This window comes from Diceros bicornis, chromosome 3, assembly GCF_020826845.1.
Source record: "Diceros bicornis minor isolate mBicDic1 chromosome 3, mDicBic1.mat.cur, whole genome shotgun sequence".
NCBI lineage: Eukaryota > Metazoa > Chordata > Mammalia > Perissodactyla > Rhinocerotidae > Diceros > Diceros bicornis.
In genome coordinates this window covers 72,111,299-72,124,560 of record NC_080742.1, presented here as the reverse complement: position 1 = coordinate 72,124,560, position 13,262 = coordinate 72,111,299, and the positions used below count along the sequence as shown (strand labels likewise).

Below are 13,262 nucleotides of genomic sequence, written 5' to 3'. Positions count from 1 at the left end.
ATACTGCATTATACTGTTAATCTCCACTTGTGGGATCTTGGGAACTTCTCATAAAGCACCATCCCATAGAAGCCATGCCTCCATCCTATAACCTTTATCACCCACTCTCTAGGGACAGTAATTAAACTTAATGAAAACTCCCTATTTATGGCTGCCTTTATTTTAATGCTATGGAAGAAAGTAATTAAATTAATAGATACCACAGCTTTGAAAGGAAGACACATTGTAGTTTATTGAGAGTGGTATTTAACATGCTATTTATTTTCTTGTTTTTATGTTTCTCTGTTCAGTTTATCTGGCAACAAGCTAAATAGCAATTAGCTTCTTGTAATATGAAACGGCAATGAAACAATTTATTTCGAAGACCAAAGTAGTTGCATATTCAGAATATTTCATTGTAAATATTCAGAATAAATCACAACTTTTAAGCCATCATAAGAGGAAGATTTAGGACTGGAAGAGGTTTTTGTTTTTGTTTTTCATTTTGTTTTAAATACCTTCCACTTAAGACTTAGGTAGACATTTTAAAGACAAGTTGTCAAAAACATACCTCTAGTACTAGTTCTTTAATTTTGTGTTTCCCTTAGAACCATCATTCAGATGACCCAGTCTTTCATGACCACTTAGTTACTGTAATGGCCCAGGAGCTATCTGGCTAGAGGTCAACTAAGTACATTTATAATATGTCGAATCATATGTTTAGAAAACTAAATTGCCAAAGGCATCAAGATATAACATTTTTAGTCCACATGAGACATGATTTTGCCAATTTGTTAGCATTGTCATCTATTAGATCTTTTAAGGCCATGCCCCTTAAAAGAAGAAAAAAGTGACTGAGTACAAATTAGTCAGTAAGAACTTGACCAATATAGCAGAAAGAATCTGAATTTTAAACTATGTGTGCTCATGAACACGTGTCTCATATGCCTGGAAAGCGGCACTGTACGAAACACAAGCTTCCAAGCTTAACGACTGCATCATTATCCAGAGCTTAATGATTTGGTCGGTTTTAAGTATTTCCTAAGGCATACGTGACAGCTCTGAGAAGTGAGTCAGCTTTAATGATCTAGATTGTATTGATATTAAAAATGGATATTCTGTTAGATTCCCTGGACAAATTTCCTCACTAGTGGTCAGAACTTCTTCAAGAAATTTTGCATTCTGCTTGATACCTTGTGCACAAAGACAACTCAAGAGATTTCACCATATAATTTCTTGAATAAAATAGTCCCCTAATCTACAAGCCCAAAAACTTCATGCAAAAGGAAATAAGAATAGCTTGCCTTGACTTGCTCTTGGCGAAAATTTGTTGGTGCCAGATATAACTTCTTTCCTTAGAAGTTCTCAAAACATTTGTTTTATAATCTGATCTAGAGTTTTGCTGAGGATCAATGTTAAACTTAGCAATATGGAGTTTCTGAACTCTTCCTCATTCTTGCAAATCTGGATATTTGCTTAGTTTTCTGATATCACTCCATACTCTTACCCTCTACCAAGACCCTTTCAAACTTTTTTCCTGCTCTATTCAAAACTCTATTTTCCTATCCTCTCCCCTCATTCTCAGAAGATGGCCTTCCTGTTTACAGAGAAAAGAGAAGCCATCTGACAAAAACACACTTCTTCCTAACATTAAAACTTCAAAAACAGGGACCAACCAAATCCACCCTTGCCCCTCATCCTATCATAACTAAAAAGTTGTCCTCTTTTCTTTCTAATTCCTACATCTATGTTTTAAATCCATTGCCCATCATCTTCTTGAGAACTGAACACAATTGAGAATTTCCCTCTACTTTGTGTTTTCCATTTTGTTTTCTCAAATAGATCATTCTTATCAGCTTAAATGAACTAGATCTCTCCTATCTAAAACGAACACACAGGAAAATCTCTGATTCAACTTCTAGCTATCATTCTACCTCTCTCCTCCCCTTCACAGTAAAATTCCCAGAAGACACGTCAGCAATATTCTCTACACGATCTAACAATTTCTATCAAATCCCACAACAATATTGCTTCTCTTCCTCTTTGCTATTTTCCCACACAAACACACTTCATCATCCTCCTACTATAAGCTACTATACTATAAGATTTCTAAAAAATTTTTCTTAAAACGTAATGCTATTCACCTTTTCTTCTGTTAGATCTTTTGGGGAAAAAACTATATATACATAAACACACATTTTCTATTTCTTTCTTTTCTAGCAGATTTTAGACTTTATCCGATTCAGGTACCTCTCAGAATCTGATGAAGGTGGTGGATCATTCATTAATCCTACCCAACAAAATCTGGTAGATCTCTATGAGGTTATATGGCCTCATGTCAACTTTTCAAGAATAATATATCATTCATGCTCTGTGATTACTTTATACATATCTGAAACCACAAATATTTTAATGGACACTCCTTCCTGTAATTTCTTATGGAGTTATTGTGAATCTCTCTTCCAATATGGTTTTGATCTGTGCCACATCTGTTATTCTTCATAACTTCCATTTTAAAAATTTTATTGTAGAGCCTTGATCATGCTGGATATACTGTCTTTCAAAGTAATGGGATTTCTATTTGAAGAGGATCTGAGAAACATCCTCCAAACTATTCGTTTCCTTATTCAGGCTTAAAAACCATTACAGATACATTCCAGGTATTTGCCAACCTCTGTCATTCGTTCCCACATGAATCAAGGGAAGCGAATAGTGTTACGGACTAAGTGTCTGTGTCCTCCCTAAATTCATACGTTGAAATCCTACCCCCCAATGTGATGGTGTTGGGAGGAGGGGCCTTTGGGAGAGTTAGATGAGGTGGAGGATTAGATGAATGGGATAGTGCCCTTAAAATCAGAGTCATGAGAGAGCTTGCTTCTGCTCTGCTCTCTGCCATGTGAGGATACAAAGAGATAAGTCGCAGTCTGCAACCCGGAAGAAGGCCCTCACCAGAACCAACCATGCTGGCACCCTGATCTCAGACTCCCAGCCTCCAGAACTGTGAGAAATAAATTTCTGTTGTTTATAAGCCACCCAGTTTACGGTAATTTGTCATAGCAGCCTGAACTGACTAAGACACCATTCAAATCAATGATTTGAATTTACAGTGTAAAAATAACTTCTTTTTTCTGCCTTTGACTTGATTCTGATGATCATTTCTAGGTATATACATATCCATGTGCATGTGTGCACACACACACAAAGATCTCCTTAGCTGAATTCTGTGAATTCTTGTTGAAAGGTGGACTGGTCATTTTGGTAAAATAATCCTTTGTAAGAGAGACTTGCCATAAGATATATAAGTTATTAAAGTAACTATACATGTGAAAACACAACCTAATTGCTATTTATTGCTAGATAATAGCATTAGTTATCACATTTTATGAGCTCAGACACATGTTCAGATGACATTAACAATAACACCTGGATTTCACATATACTCTCAGTCAAGATGAATAGTATATTTGGGCTTAGGATGAAATATAAGATACATCAGTCATTTCCTCTCTATTTTAAAAATTAAGGCAGTGTTAAAACTTATAAATATTCTTAAACACCCATTTACTTAAAAGACATGCTAGTAACAGACACTTATAATAAGAATAGTCTAAACACAAATATTCAAATTAAAGGGTTAATTTAATTTAATTTTAACAAATTAAAAATATACACAATTTATATTTGGGCTCATATTTATTATCAATCTATCAATTATTGGTTAAGTTAGTTATAAATAAACTAGCAATATTAAGAATTGGGTAAATATTATTTTAGCTTTTTAGAAAAATTTAAATACTAAAAATATTCCAATTTATAGTTCATAGCTGTAATTATTTTTAAAGTTCATTTTTTTCATTATCACCAAACCTTTTCTATCTCTGTTATTTTTATTATACTAATCAAAGTGTCTTCCAACTTCTTCATAAAAGAATCATGTATATCAATTATATGACTATCTGTGAAGCTCAGCAACCAACCCTACAATGACTAATGCAACACGAACTTTTCTTAATGCAACATCTGAAACCTAACCAATAATTAAAAATAGACTTTTTAATTTTAAAACATTTGAATATAAAAAAAATAGCTATGATACCTTGATTATTTCTTCAGTTCCAATTAATTCAGGAAAGAGGTCAAGTTCTATAAAATTAAAAACAAAATTATTAAAATTCTTATTCAACTACTTCAGCCATGTGGGTTTACCTTGGATGGAAAGAGAGAAAAGAAAAACAAAGACTGTTAGCTCTGAAAATACAGAATCTCTCAAAATAAAAATTTCAAATTTCAGTTTTCAACGCTACTGAACACGATGTAACAACACCACGTGAACCTGTATGAAACTGCATTCAAAACCTTCACCTGGAGCCAGCCCTCACGGCCTAGTGGTTAAAGTTTGGCATGCACCACTTCAGCGGCCAGGGGTCAGTTCCTGGGTGCGAAACCACACCACTCATCTGTCAGTAGCCATGCTGTGGCAGTGGCTCACATAGAAGAACTAGAAGGACTTACAACTAGAATATACCACTATGCACTGGGGCTTGGGGAAGGGGAAAAAAAAAAAAGAGGAAGACTGACAACAGATGTTAGCTCAGGACAAATCTTTCCCAGAAAACAAAAGAAAACCTTCATCACTACCCTCCGCTCCAACTCCCTTCCCCATTCCCACCCCAAGTGATTGAAGCTAAGAAGAGAGAGGGGGACAGTGAGGCTGAAACATCAGTGTAACATCATGAGTGTAAAGAAACCCAAATAATTTTTCATCAGTGCAGGCTTACTTTCATCCCTAGCAGGGCTGATAAAAACATAGTTGGGGAAATGCCAGGGATTTTGGGGAGAACTGACAGGATTTATTTTCTTGTTCAGCTACTTATTCCTTAAGTTCCTCTTCTGACTGAGTGTCAAATAAATCTTTTTAGTCTTTGGATATGGGCTCATAACTATTTGTACACAGTGTGCTGCACCAGGTAGAATGGAGTGTTTTCCAGCAGGTCCAGCCTGGGCTGGCAGCAGGAAGAACTGATCTGAGTGATTCCCCTGCCTTCTCCCGGGGGAAACTCAGCTAATGCTGCCTATGCAAAAAGGCAACGACCAGGGTCATTCCAGTCCATTTTTCCCAACTGACCAGAATCAGTATATTTCTAGTACATGGATATCTCAATCCTCAAACAAGACCTGCTAGTAAATGCAGGAAAGATGAGGAACTGGTTATCTCTCTCTAGCAAGGAAGCTAGCCCCACTGTCAAATTACTGAGAGGCCAGAGGAGCATGTTTCCCTACTCTTTGTCTGAGCTGCTTGGGTCATCAGGAAGATGGGAGACAGGGTACCTGTGAGGGCTTGAGCATTATTACAATGATACTCCTCTTAGTCCTGTTATTTTATAGAATCTCACTCCATCCCAAAGTTTATGCTCTTCACTATCCCAACGCTGCTTATGTTCTATGTTTTATGCCTCTATCTATCCTCAAAGGAAATGCATATTCTACAGAATTTTCAAAGGCATTTTGACTGAACTAACATTAAATGTTTATCGAACTCAGCCTGTTTTATAATATAGACTTTCTTGAGTTTATTTTTATCAGAAAATTTCTAGGTGCTAAGAAATGTAAAAGCAAAATACAGCTATATGCATGAATTCTATTTAGAAGAGAATTCAAGTTAAATTTAGAAGATAGCCCAGCTCCCAAGAGGATTTAGATGAAATTAATAGTCTTGACTATTGAGCTATTCCAAAGTTACTTACCCTGAACAATTTTCTGTGCTATAAAAACGAAAATATTCACTAGGACAATCACAGTCTCAAATTTTAAGTCTCAACTATTTTTTTTTCTTGTTAAAACTGACCGTGAAGGAGTTTAGAAATTTTTATTTGGACTGTTAGCATTCTCCTTTTTCTATTTTTGTCTCTATGAAACTCTTTTCCCACCCTGTTTTTCATGCTCTTTGTTCTTTGATTCCAAATTAAAGTGATTTAAATAGTCTGAAACAATTACGTCTCTGTCGCCTCTAAGGAAACCAATATATGGGAATTTAAATATGGGATGTCACTAAACTGTGAGACAAATAAGAATATTCAATATGATTTTCTAAAGACTACAATTGGAGAAGTTGATGCATGTAAAAATCTTCAAATTTAGCGTGAGACAATACAGAATTTTACTGAAAATGCTTTTAAATGGAGTCACTTCTTTTCATGTACTTTTAAAATACTTTAATGTTAATAAGGGCAAAGCATAATCAAAGACTTGTAAGTGATACATCTATTATACTGTAGATTTTTCTCTGTTAAGATGCTAAGGGAAAAAATGTCAATGATAGTCCATTCTCTTTAACATGTTTAACGAAGTGTTTTAAATTAAAAAAACAACAAAACCATGCTCTAATTTCACCTAACTTCATACTTTCAATGGGCAAAGGTAATTTTCTTATTAACTGTCAGGGTTGGTATGGGGTTTATATAATTATTACATTGAGGACTGATTTCCTTTCCTTTCAATATTCTCTGTGTGTACTGCATTTGATTTATTTTTATCCTTTTACCGGAGTATAAATTAACTATATGGAAAATACATGATTTTACCCAATCATATCCCCTAAAGAGTATCAGTGAGTTTTGCTATAACTGGCTTTGCTGTTTACTGCAACAGGAAGTAAGTTTTCTTTGGGCCCCCTTTTGACCCTAGGGGGAGAACATACAGGCCCAAGCAGCCCTTGGAGACCCTCTTTGTTTCATGGCACTCTCATGGGTGAATACCCCTAGTGTGGGTGTCTTCATATTGGTAAGTACAAACCCTCTTCGAATGATCTTCATTCTGGTTTCCTATTAGACTCAGATCATTTGAATTGACTGAAATTCTGGGGTTGCCCAGAAACACTTCAACCCTCCCCCGCCCCGATAATAATCCAGAAATCTTTTGCTGAGCATCTTCAGAACAACTTTGAAGTAAAATACTTTTGGAAGATTGTTTCAATCTTCCTGGAGATTCTGAAGCCATACTTTTGGGTCTGAGAGTTCACAGCCCCCAAGGTCTAGCTCTGGTGATTCGTACAAGGTCTCACATTGGGTACTCTTTGGCCTGTTGTTTCCTCACAAATAATAACTGATGTTTTAGTAGCCACTGGTCTGACTCAGGCTGATGCAATGACATCTTAAATAGTTCAAAAATTATACTGGTTTACAGAATCTTCTCACTTCATCAAAATAGACTCCATGAAAGTTACAAAAAGTCCAATAGTGAAGATTGTAAATATCTTTTTTTTTTGAGTGAACACTTAAAATTCACATTTGTGTGATAACTGAGTAAAAGCTATTGGTTCATTCTGGTTTTGTTTTTGGGCACATGTAATGTTAGATTTTCTAAAAGAGCATGTTAGTAACACATTAATATTCCATAACACAAAAAAGCAACACTGATGTAGGTTGGCAAGCAAGGCTTATTTAATTGTTTGAAGGTAAGCCAAATTTCACAGTGCTAAAGGCAAAAGCAATGTAGACTGCAAACTCTTCAAACTGTGATTTTAAATATCATTATATAATAACACCCACGGCACATGATGGTACAGGCAGAGTAAGGACAGATGTATAGCGATTTAACAAAGACAAATGTTATACAACTGAAAAGCACACAATAACAGAAAAATATGTTGATCTAATTCACCATGCATTTAAATTTAACACATAAAATTATCAAGACCCTAAAACATGGCTTAAATAATGTCCTCTATAACTGTATAATAATCAGTTCTATGTTATAGAAGAGAAATGAATACGATTATTTTAGTTACAATAAAATAAATACATTTATGAATTACTTATTCATAAATATAATTTTCTACAAAGTATTTGAAAAGAATATACATTTCTGCTTAACTTTAAAAAGGTTTCCGTGACAAATTTAAATTGTTTCTGAATATAAATTTATGCATTTATTTTAAAATAGCAAATTATAATCAGATTAAATGGACACTAGTTTATGGTGATACTATTGTACACAACAACAAGTATAATTAAACTGCCAAGCATTAAATTAATCAAATTAGCCAAAGTTAAATGCACAATTTGGAAGGTTGAGTTTTTCTTCACAAATATTGATTAGAATATTTGAAATCTACTATTGAAAGAATGAGGGCAGTTATAATTACCTCCTTCATTTCTTTTTAACAAAAGCAATAAACAATACAGTATTTAGAAAACAGCTTACCCAAAATAATAATAGAATAATTCAATAGGGTATATTACAATGTTACTAAGGTCATGAAACAACATAATTAACAGGATGAAATGGTACTAATAAAAACCATGAAATAAGCAGCAAACTCCAAACCCCCTTACATCTATATTAGCCACGTAAATCATAAAATTCACAAATCTTATAGGTACCACCATGCTAAACCACGAGACAGTACTGCTGTCAAGACTTCAACTGTAATATATATACTATATAAACAATATCTAAGATAATGTAATTTCAATAATGAACTGAAAATATATGGATTGAAACGCCATTGCAGCCTTTAAGAACAGAAAGAATGAGTTCTAAGAGAACTAATATTTTCTTTATAAAAAATAGGAAGAGCCCAAACTTTAGGGAAATTGGCTTTTGATGAAGAACTTTTGGTAGGAATAATTAAGGAATAATCAAAGCTTTTAACTCTTGCCTTTTACGAGAAACATCATAGTGAAATATCAAATCAAATACCATCTTTTACTAAAACATCATTACTGTACAAAATTCTTTAAAGGACTGAGACATCCATGGAGATTAAATGGTGTGTCCAAACTAGCCTCTCACTAGTTCAATAGAGTCCTGATCCTTTGAATAAATAGAAATCAAGTAATAATATTTATTATTTTGTACAAATGTGAAAGTGCTACAAATGATACAAGAATGTTATACTTTGTGCCAATATAGACTCATCTAAAAGGATCACTCAGAAATCACTTCTGTAGAAAATAGACATTTGATCTGTTTTTCCATATGCAATAAGCTTCTCAAAAAAAATTTCAGAAAGTTAAAAATTTTAGCATAGTGGATAGAGTAAGAAAGAGCATAATACAAATAGCTAAAAGTAATTATTTTTTGCAAACTCCTGGGAAATTGTTTTATGTACAGAAATTAAAGTGGTATAATTAAACCAAGATAGTAAAATGAAGTGAATGTATTCAATATAACTCATATCCTAAAATACACAATAGGATTGGAGGAGATTCTTATATGCATATTTCATCAATTCACTTAGGATGTTGGCCAACATGGTCAATGTTGCTCTGGTAAAGATGTCATTTTTCTGGTGAATCAATATGGGGAACTTTGGTAAGAGATGACATTAAATGGATGAGCATGATATGGTATAGTTGAAACCATGGTCAGTTAATTGGATACTCACTTTTCAATAAGACTTAGAGCTCACATTCCATTTAAAAATAACCTGATTTTGAAAAACAATGCTAAATAAAAGCAATAGGAAAGATGGGTATACCCAGGCCATGAGGCAGGTCATAAGAAATATTAAATAATGATATTGTCATCATGATAGCAGTAATATTCCTTAGCCATTAATGTTTTAACTTGGGAACTATCTTGGCAAGTTTTGTGCCCGGTGGTTTGAAGGATACATAATGTAACATCTAATGCTCTGACATATATTGTTCAACTTAAAAATTCAACTGGTGAGAAAAACTAGGATGAGATAATCAATGAAAAAGCTCATAATGGATTAAAGTCCCTGCTATGGCATATAGACCACAAAGGCAAATCAATGCAAATCAGTTTTCCTTCCATACATAAAACTGGAATATGCTATAATTAATATAATTTGTAACCATTCGTTTCCATTAAAAACTTGTAAAAATTTCAGCCAGTAGCCTAATGATAGGGATGACCAAAGATTATTTACATTTATGTATGTTTGCATATATTTATGAATATGTATACGCATGACGTGTGTGTATATATACATATACACATATACATATATAAATACATACATATATAGTCCATTCTATTACTTTAAAATTGCTTACACTAACAAAAGGAAGACTTTATTACATAAATTTGTAAATTGTGAAATTATGATGGTCAGCACTTCATTTAATTATTGCATATGCTTTGAGATCAAAATATTTTCCCATAATACTTAGAGAGGATGCATGCACATAAAATACCATCAGAAACAACATTTTTGTTTTGCTTTTGTGAAACAGTACTGGCAAATCAAGTAAGAGGAAAGCACTCCTTCCCTCCACCAAATTATAAAAAAGGGATAAAAATATCTAAGAGAAACTGTTGAGATGCTTTGTAGAGTTATTTCAAAGTACCTCACATGATCCTAGGATCACGGATATACTTACTACAAAATGCTTTGGGGGCTGAAAAAAGAAATAAACACAAATGAAACCAACTCTTCATTATCCAAAATAAAAGTCTTAATATTTACATAGCTATTTCCATTTGATGGCCATTACAGACATTACAACAGGTTTTGCTGTTCTTATTTTATAAATAGAAAACTTCAATATTAAGAATAAAGTTACTTAATGTCCCGCACCAGATCTGTTGCAAGAAAAACGGGTTCCATGCATCACAAAATTACCTGATGATCCAGACTAAAAAGCAAAACATTTTGCCTTTTAGCCAAAAGAATATAAAGTCAGAGTAAAAGCACCAATGCATCCAGTAATTAAACTAACCTCCTTTATTTAGTAATATAAAGGAGTATCAGGGGAGCACTTACCAGGGTCATCGGAAGGCATGTCAACAATCAGCTGGTCACTGTATTTTCCATATAAACCATTAGTGCATATGGCTACTATTTGAAGAACATAACTCATATTGGGTAGTAAATTATTGAGAATAGCACCCTAAAAGAAAGATGTCAGTAATTATACAAATGTGTGATTTTCGTAGGGGTACTAACATACTAGACATCTGTCCTTAGAAAACTTTTCCTCATTTGTCATGGAAAATATTTATATTTTATTAACTTAAGAAAAAGTTTATGCAATGTTGTTAAGATGAACTTGTGATATTTGTAAGTTAGGAAGATACTGGAAAACTAGGCATTTATTTGCTTAGTTTTAGTGAGTTTCATTTTTAACTTGAATTTGTCAAATTCATAAATGATGCAAATTAATTAATATTTTAGACAAACATATAGCATTTTCAAGAAGCAACATGTGAAAAACACAATGAAAAACCAATTTATCTCTTTATCTTAACAATATGTAAGCCAGACAGTAATAGAATTATTCCCCTTTCACATCATTATCAAATGAAAAATAGCATATTCCCATAAATCCCACAACTTTCCCAGCTCATAGTGTGTCTGTTCTAGATAACTGAACTAAAAAGTTGTTAAGAATTTTATCTGTTTTGCCCATATGCTATTCAACACCATGATAACAAGGACAGTTTTTGTTTAAATGCAGGTTCCTAGGGCTTGTAGGACTCTAGCTCTCTGAAAGCAGGGTTCAGTGTCTTTGACTTGCAGTGGGGTCTTCGTAGAGCCACACTCAGATGGAGTTTTCTCAACTTCACCCAGTCTATGGCCAACACTTCCCTACCAAGGCAAAGTCTGATACTAAGATGCTCAGGTCACAGAGGGAATCTGTACTTCATTTTCTTTGATTCATGTGCATGAGTGGGGAGGAAGAGAGAGTGGATCTTCTCCTACGGATTACCTGCCTTGTGTCCCAGAAGTTCTGACTCAATTGATTTCACATCTGTTACTTGGAAATTTGATGCAAAGAAAAAAACTTTTGAGTCCCCTACTCTATTTTTCTTGTGCTGGTACTGTATGATGGGGGAAACAATACATGACGGTAATGAAGCATGAGATTCCAGACCCAATGCTTTCCATAACTGTGAGATGACAGTCAAGGTATTTAACTGTTTTTTGAGTTCCTTTATTTGTAAAGAGAGGCTACATTAGATGATCTCCAGTTCCTAAGTCCTCTATAAGTGTCTACTCTATAATGTTGTTGATGGTAAAGTCACAGTCTCCCTGTAATTCAAAAGATAAATAAGAACCTACTGTAATTCACTGTAAGTTTAGTATAGTATAGTTTCTGCTTCCCTCCTTTCCACTGGAGAGCTTCATACAAAGTCTAACAACATACAATCATTTGTAAATTCTTACCTTGAAAATTAAACTAGAATGTTATCAATACGTGAAACAATTGATCTTATAGTTACCAAGTCTTGATAGCCATCTGTCAAAAATTCATGCTTGGTTTGGTCTTCTCCCTCTAACTGCTGGTACAGAACTGCAAACTTCTCAATCATGGTATCATAAACCACTCGAGGTCTCTCCCAGGTGACAAGAAGGCTGGTATAATTCTCTGGGTCAGCTTGAACGTTTTCTGGTTCTGAACTACAAACTTCAGAGAGAAAAAAAGTACAGTTATTAATACAACCGTCAGCCTCTAGGATTTTAATGAGTAAAATGTATTCTATGAAAACTTCTGTTGTATTTTATTTCAAGAGAAGTAAAAAGTTACACTTTCCCACTGTGGAGCTTTTTTTATGCCATTTCCTGTATTGAAATACCTCTTCCTTCCCTCCTATCTCTATCTGTTCAAGTCCTACCTTCCCATTCAGGAAAGGTCTTGGTCAAAGGCTGCCTCCTCTGTTAGCACACGCTCTGATCTCTGCTGAAGTGATCAGTGCCATTTTCAATTGCCTGTTTTGTTTTACCACTATTATCACATTGATTGTGTGTTCTCATATTATTTTTTCCTGAATGAGTCTTAACTTCTCTAGTAGATTATAAACATAAGAACCACAGCTTCTTATTTCCATATTGCCTAAAACACAGTCTTGAATACATCTGGCATGCAAATCATTTTTAAAAATAAAGGAACAAAGGATGTCTTCAAATTTATGGTGTCTTTATTTCTTGTCTGACAAATACGTTTAGCTCAGGACGAGGAGAATTTCAATTATAAAAGACAATCTATTTCAGTATTTTTCAGACTTTCTGACAAAAATCCCACTTTGGCATCTTAAATAGATTAAGCAATTAATTTCAGGGAATTAGAAGATTTGTTTGTCTCATCTGAAAAAATACTTTGAAAATCATTCAGGGACTTCTTAAAATGAATTCAGGCCCATGCTGGGAATCATGCCAAAAATTGAGTCCCATCAGAAAGAGTACTACGATACTTTCTACGAGACATTCATAATGGGATAGTTTAGACTAACTGAGGGTAAAAATTATAAAATTATATGATATCATGCTAATGAAGCAAAGTAATAAATATAATCTCTTCCTAGGCCAGAGA

The 13,262-nt window shown here is 34.0% G+C and overlaps 1 protein-coding gene across 2 annotated transcripts in view; it reads right to left on the bottom strand.

The window, feature by feature from the left end:
- Positions 1-13,262, bottom strand: part of PTPRZ1 (protein tyrosine phosphatase receptor type Z1) — a 168,534-nt gene that overhangs the window by 44,808 nt on the left and 110,464 nt on the right. For both annotated transcript variants that reach the window (XM_058529032.1, XM_058529033.1), the window contains exons 9-11: positions 12,175-12,359; positions 10,715-10,841; positions 4,076-4,122 (exon numbers count right to left, since the gene is read on the bottom strand). In XM_058529032.1, coding sequence (XP_058385015.1) covers positions 4,076-4,122; positions 10,715-10,841; positions 12,175-12,359 — 359 coding nt within the window. The remainder of the gene's footprint in view (positions 1-4,075; positions 4,123-10,714; positions 10,842-12,174; positions 12,360-13,262) is intronic.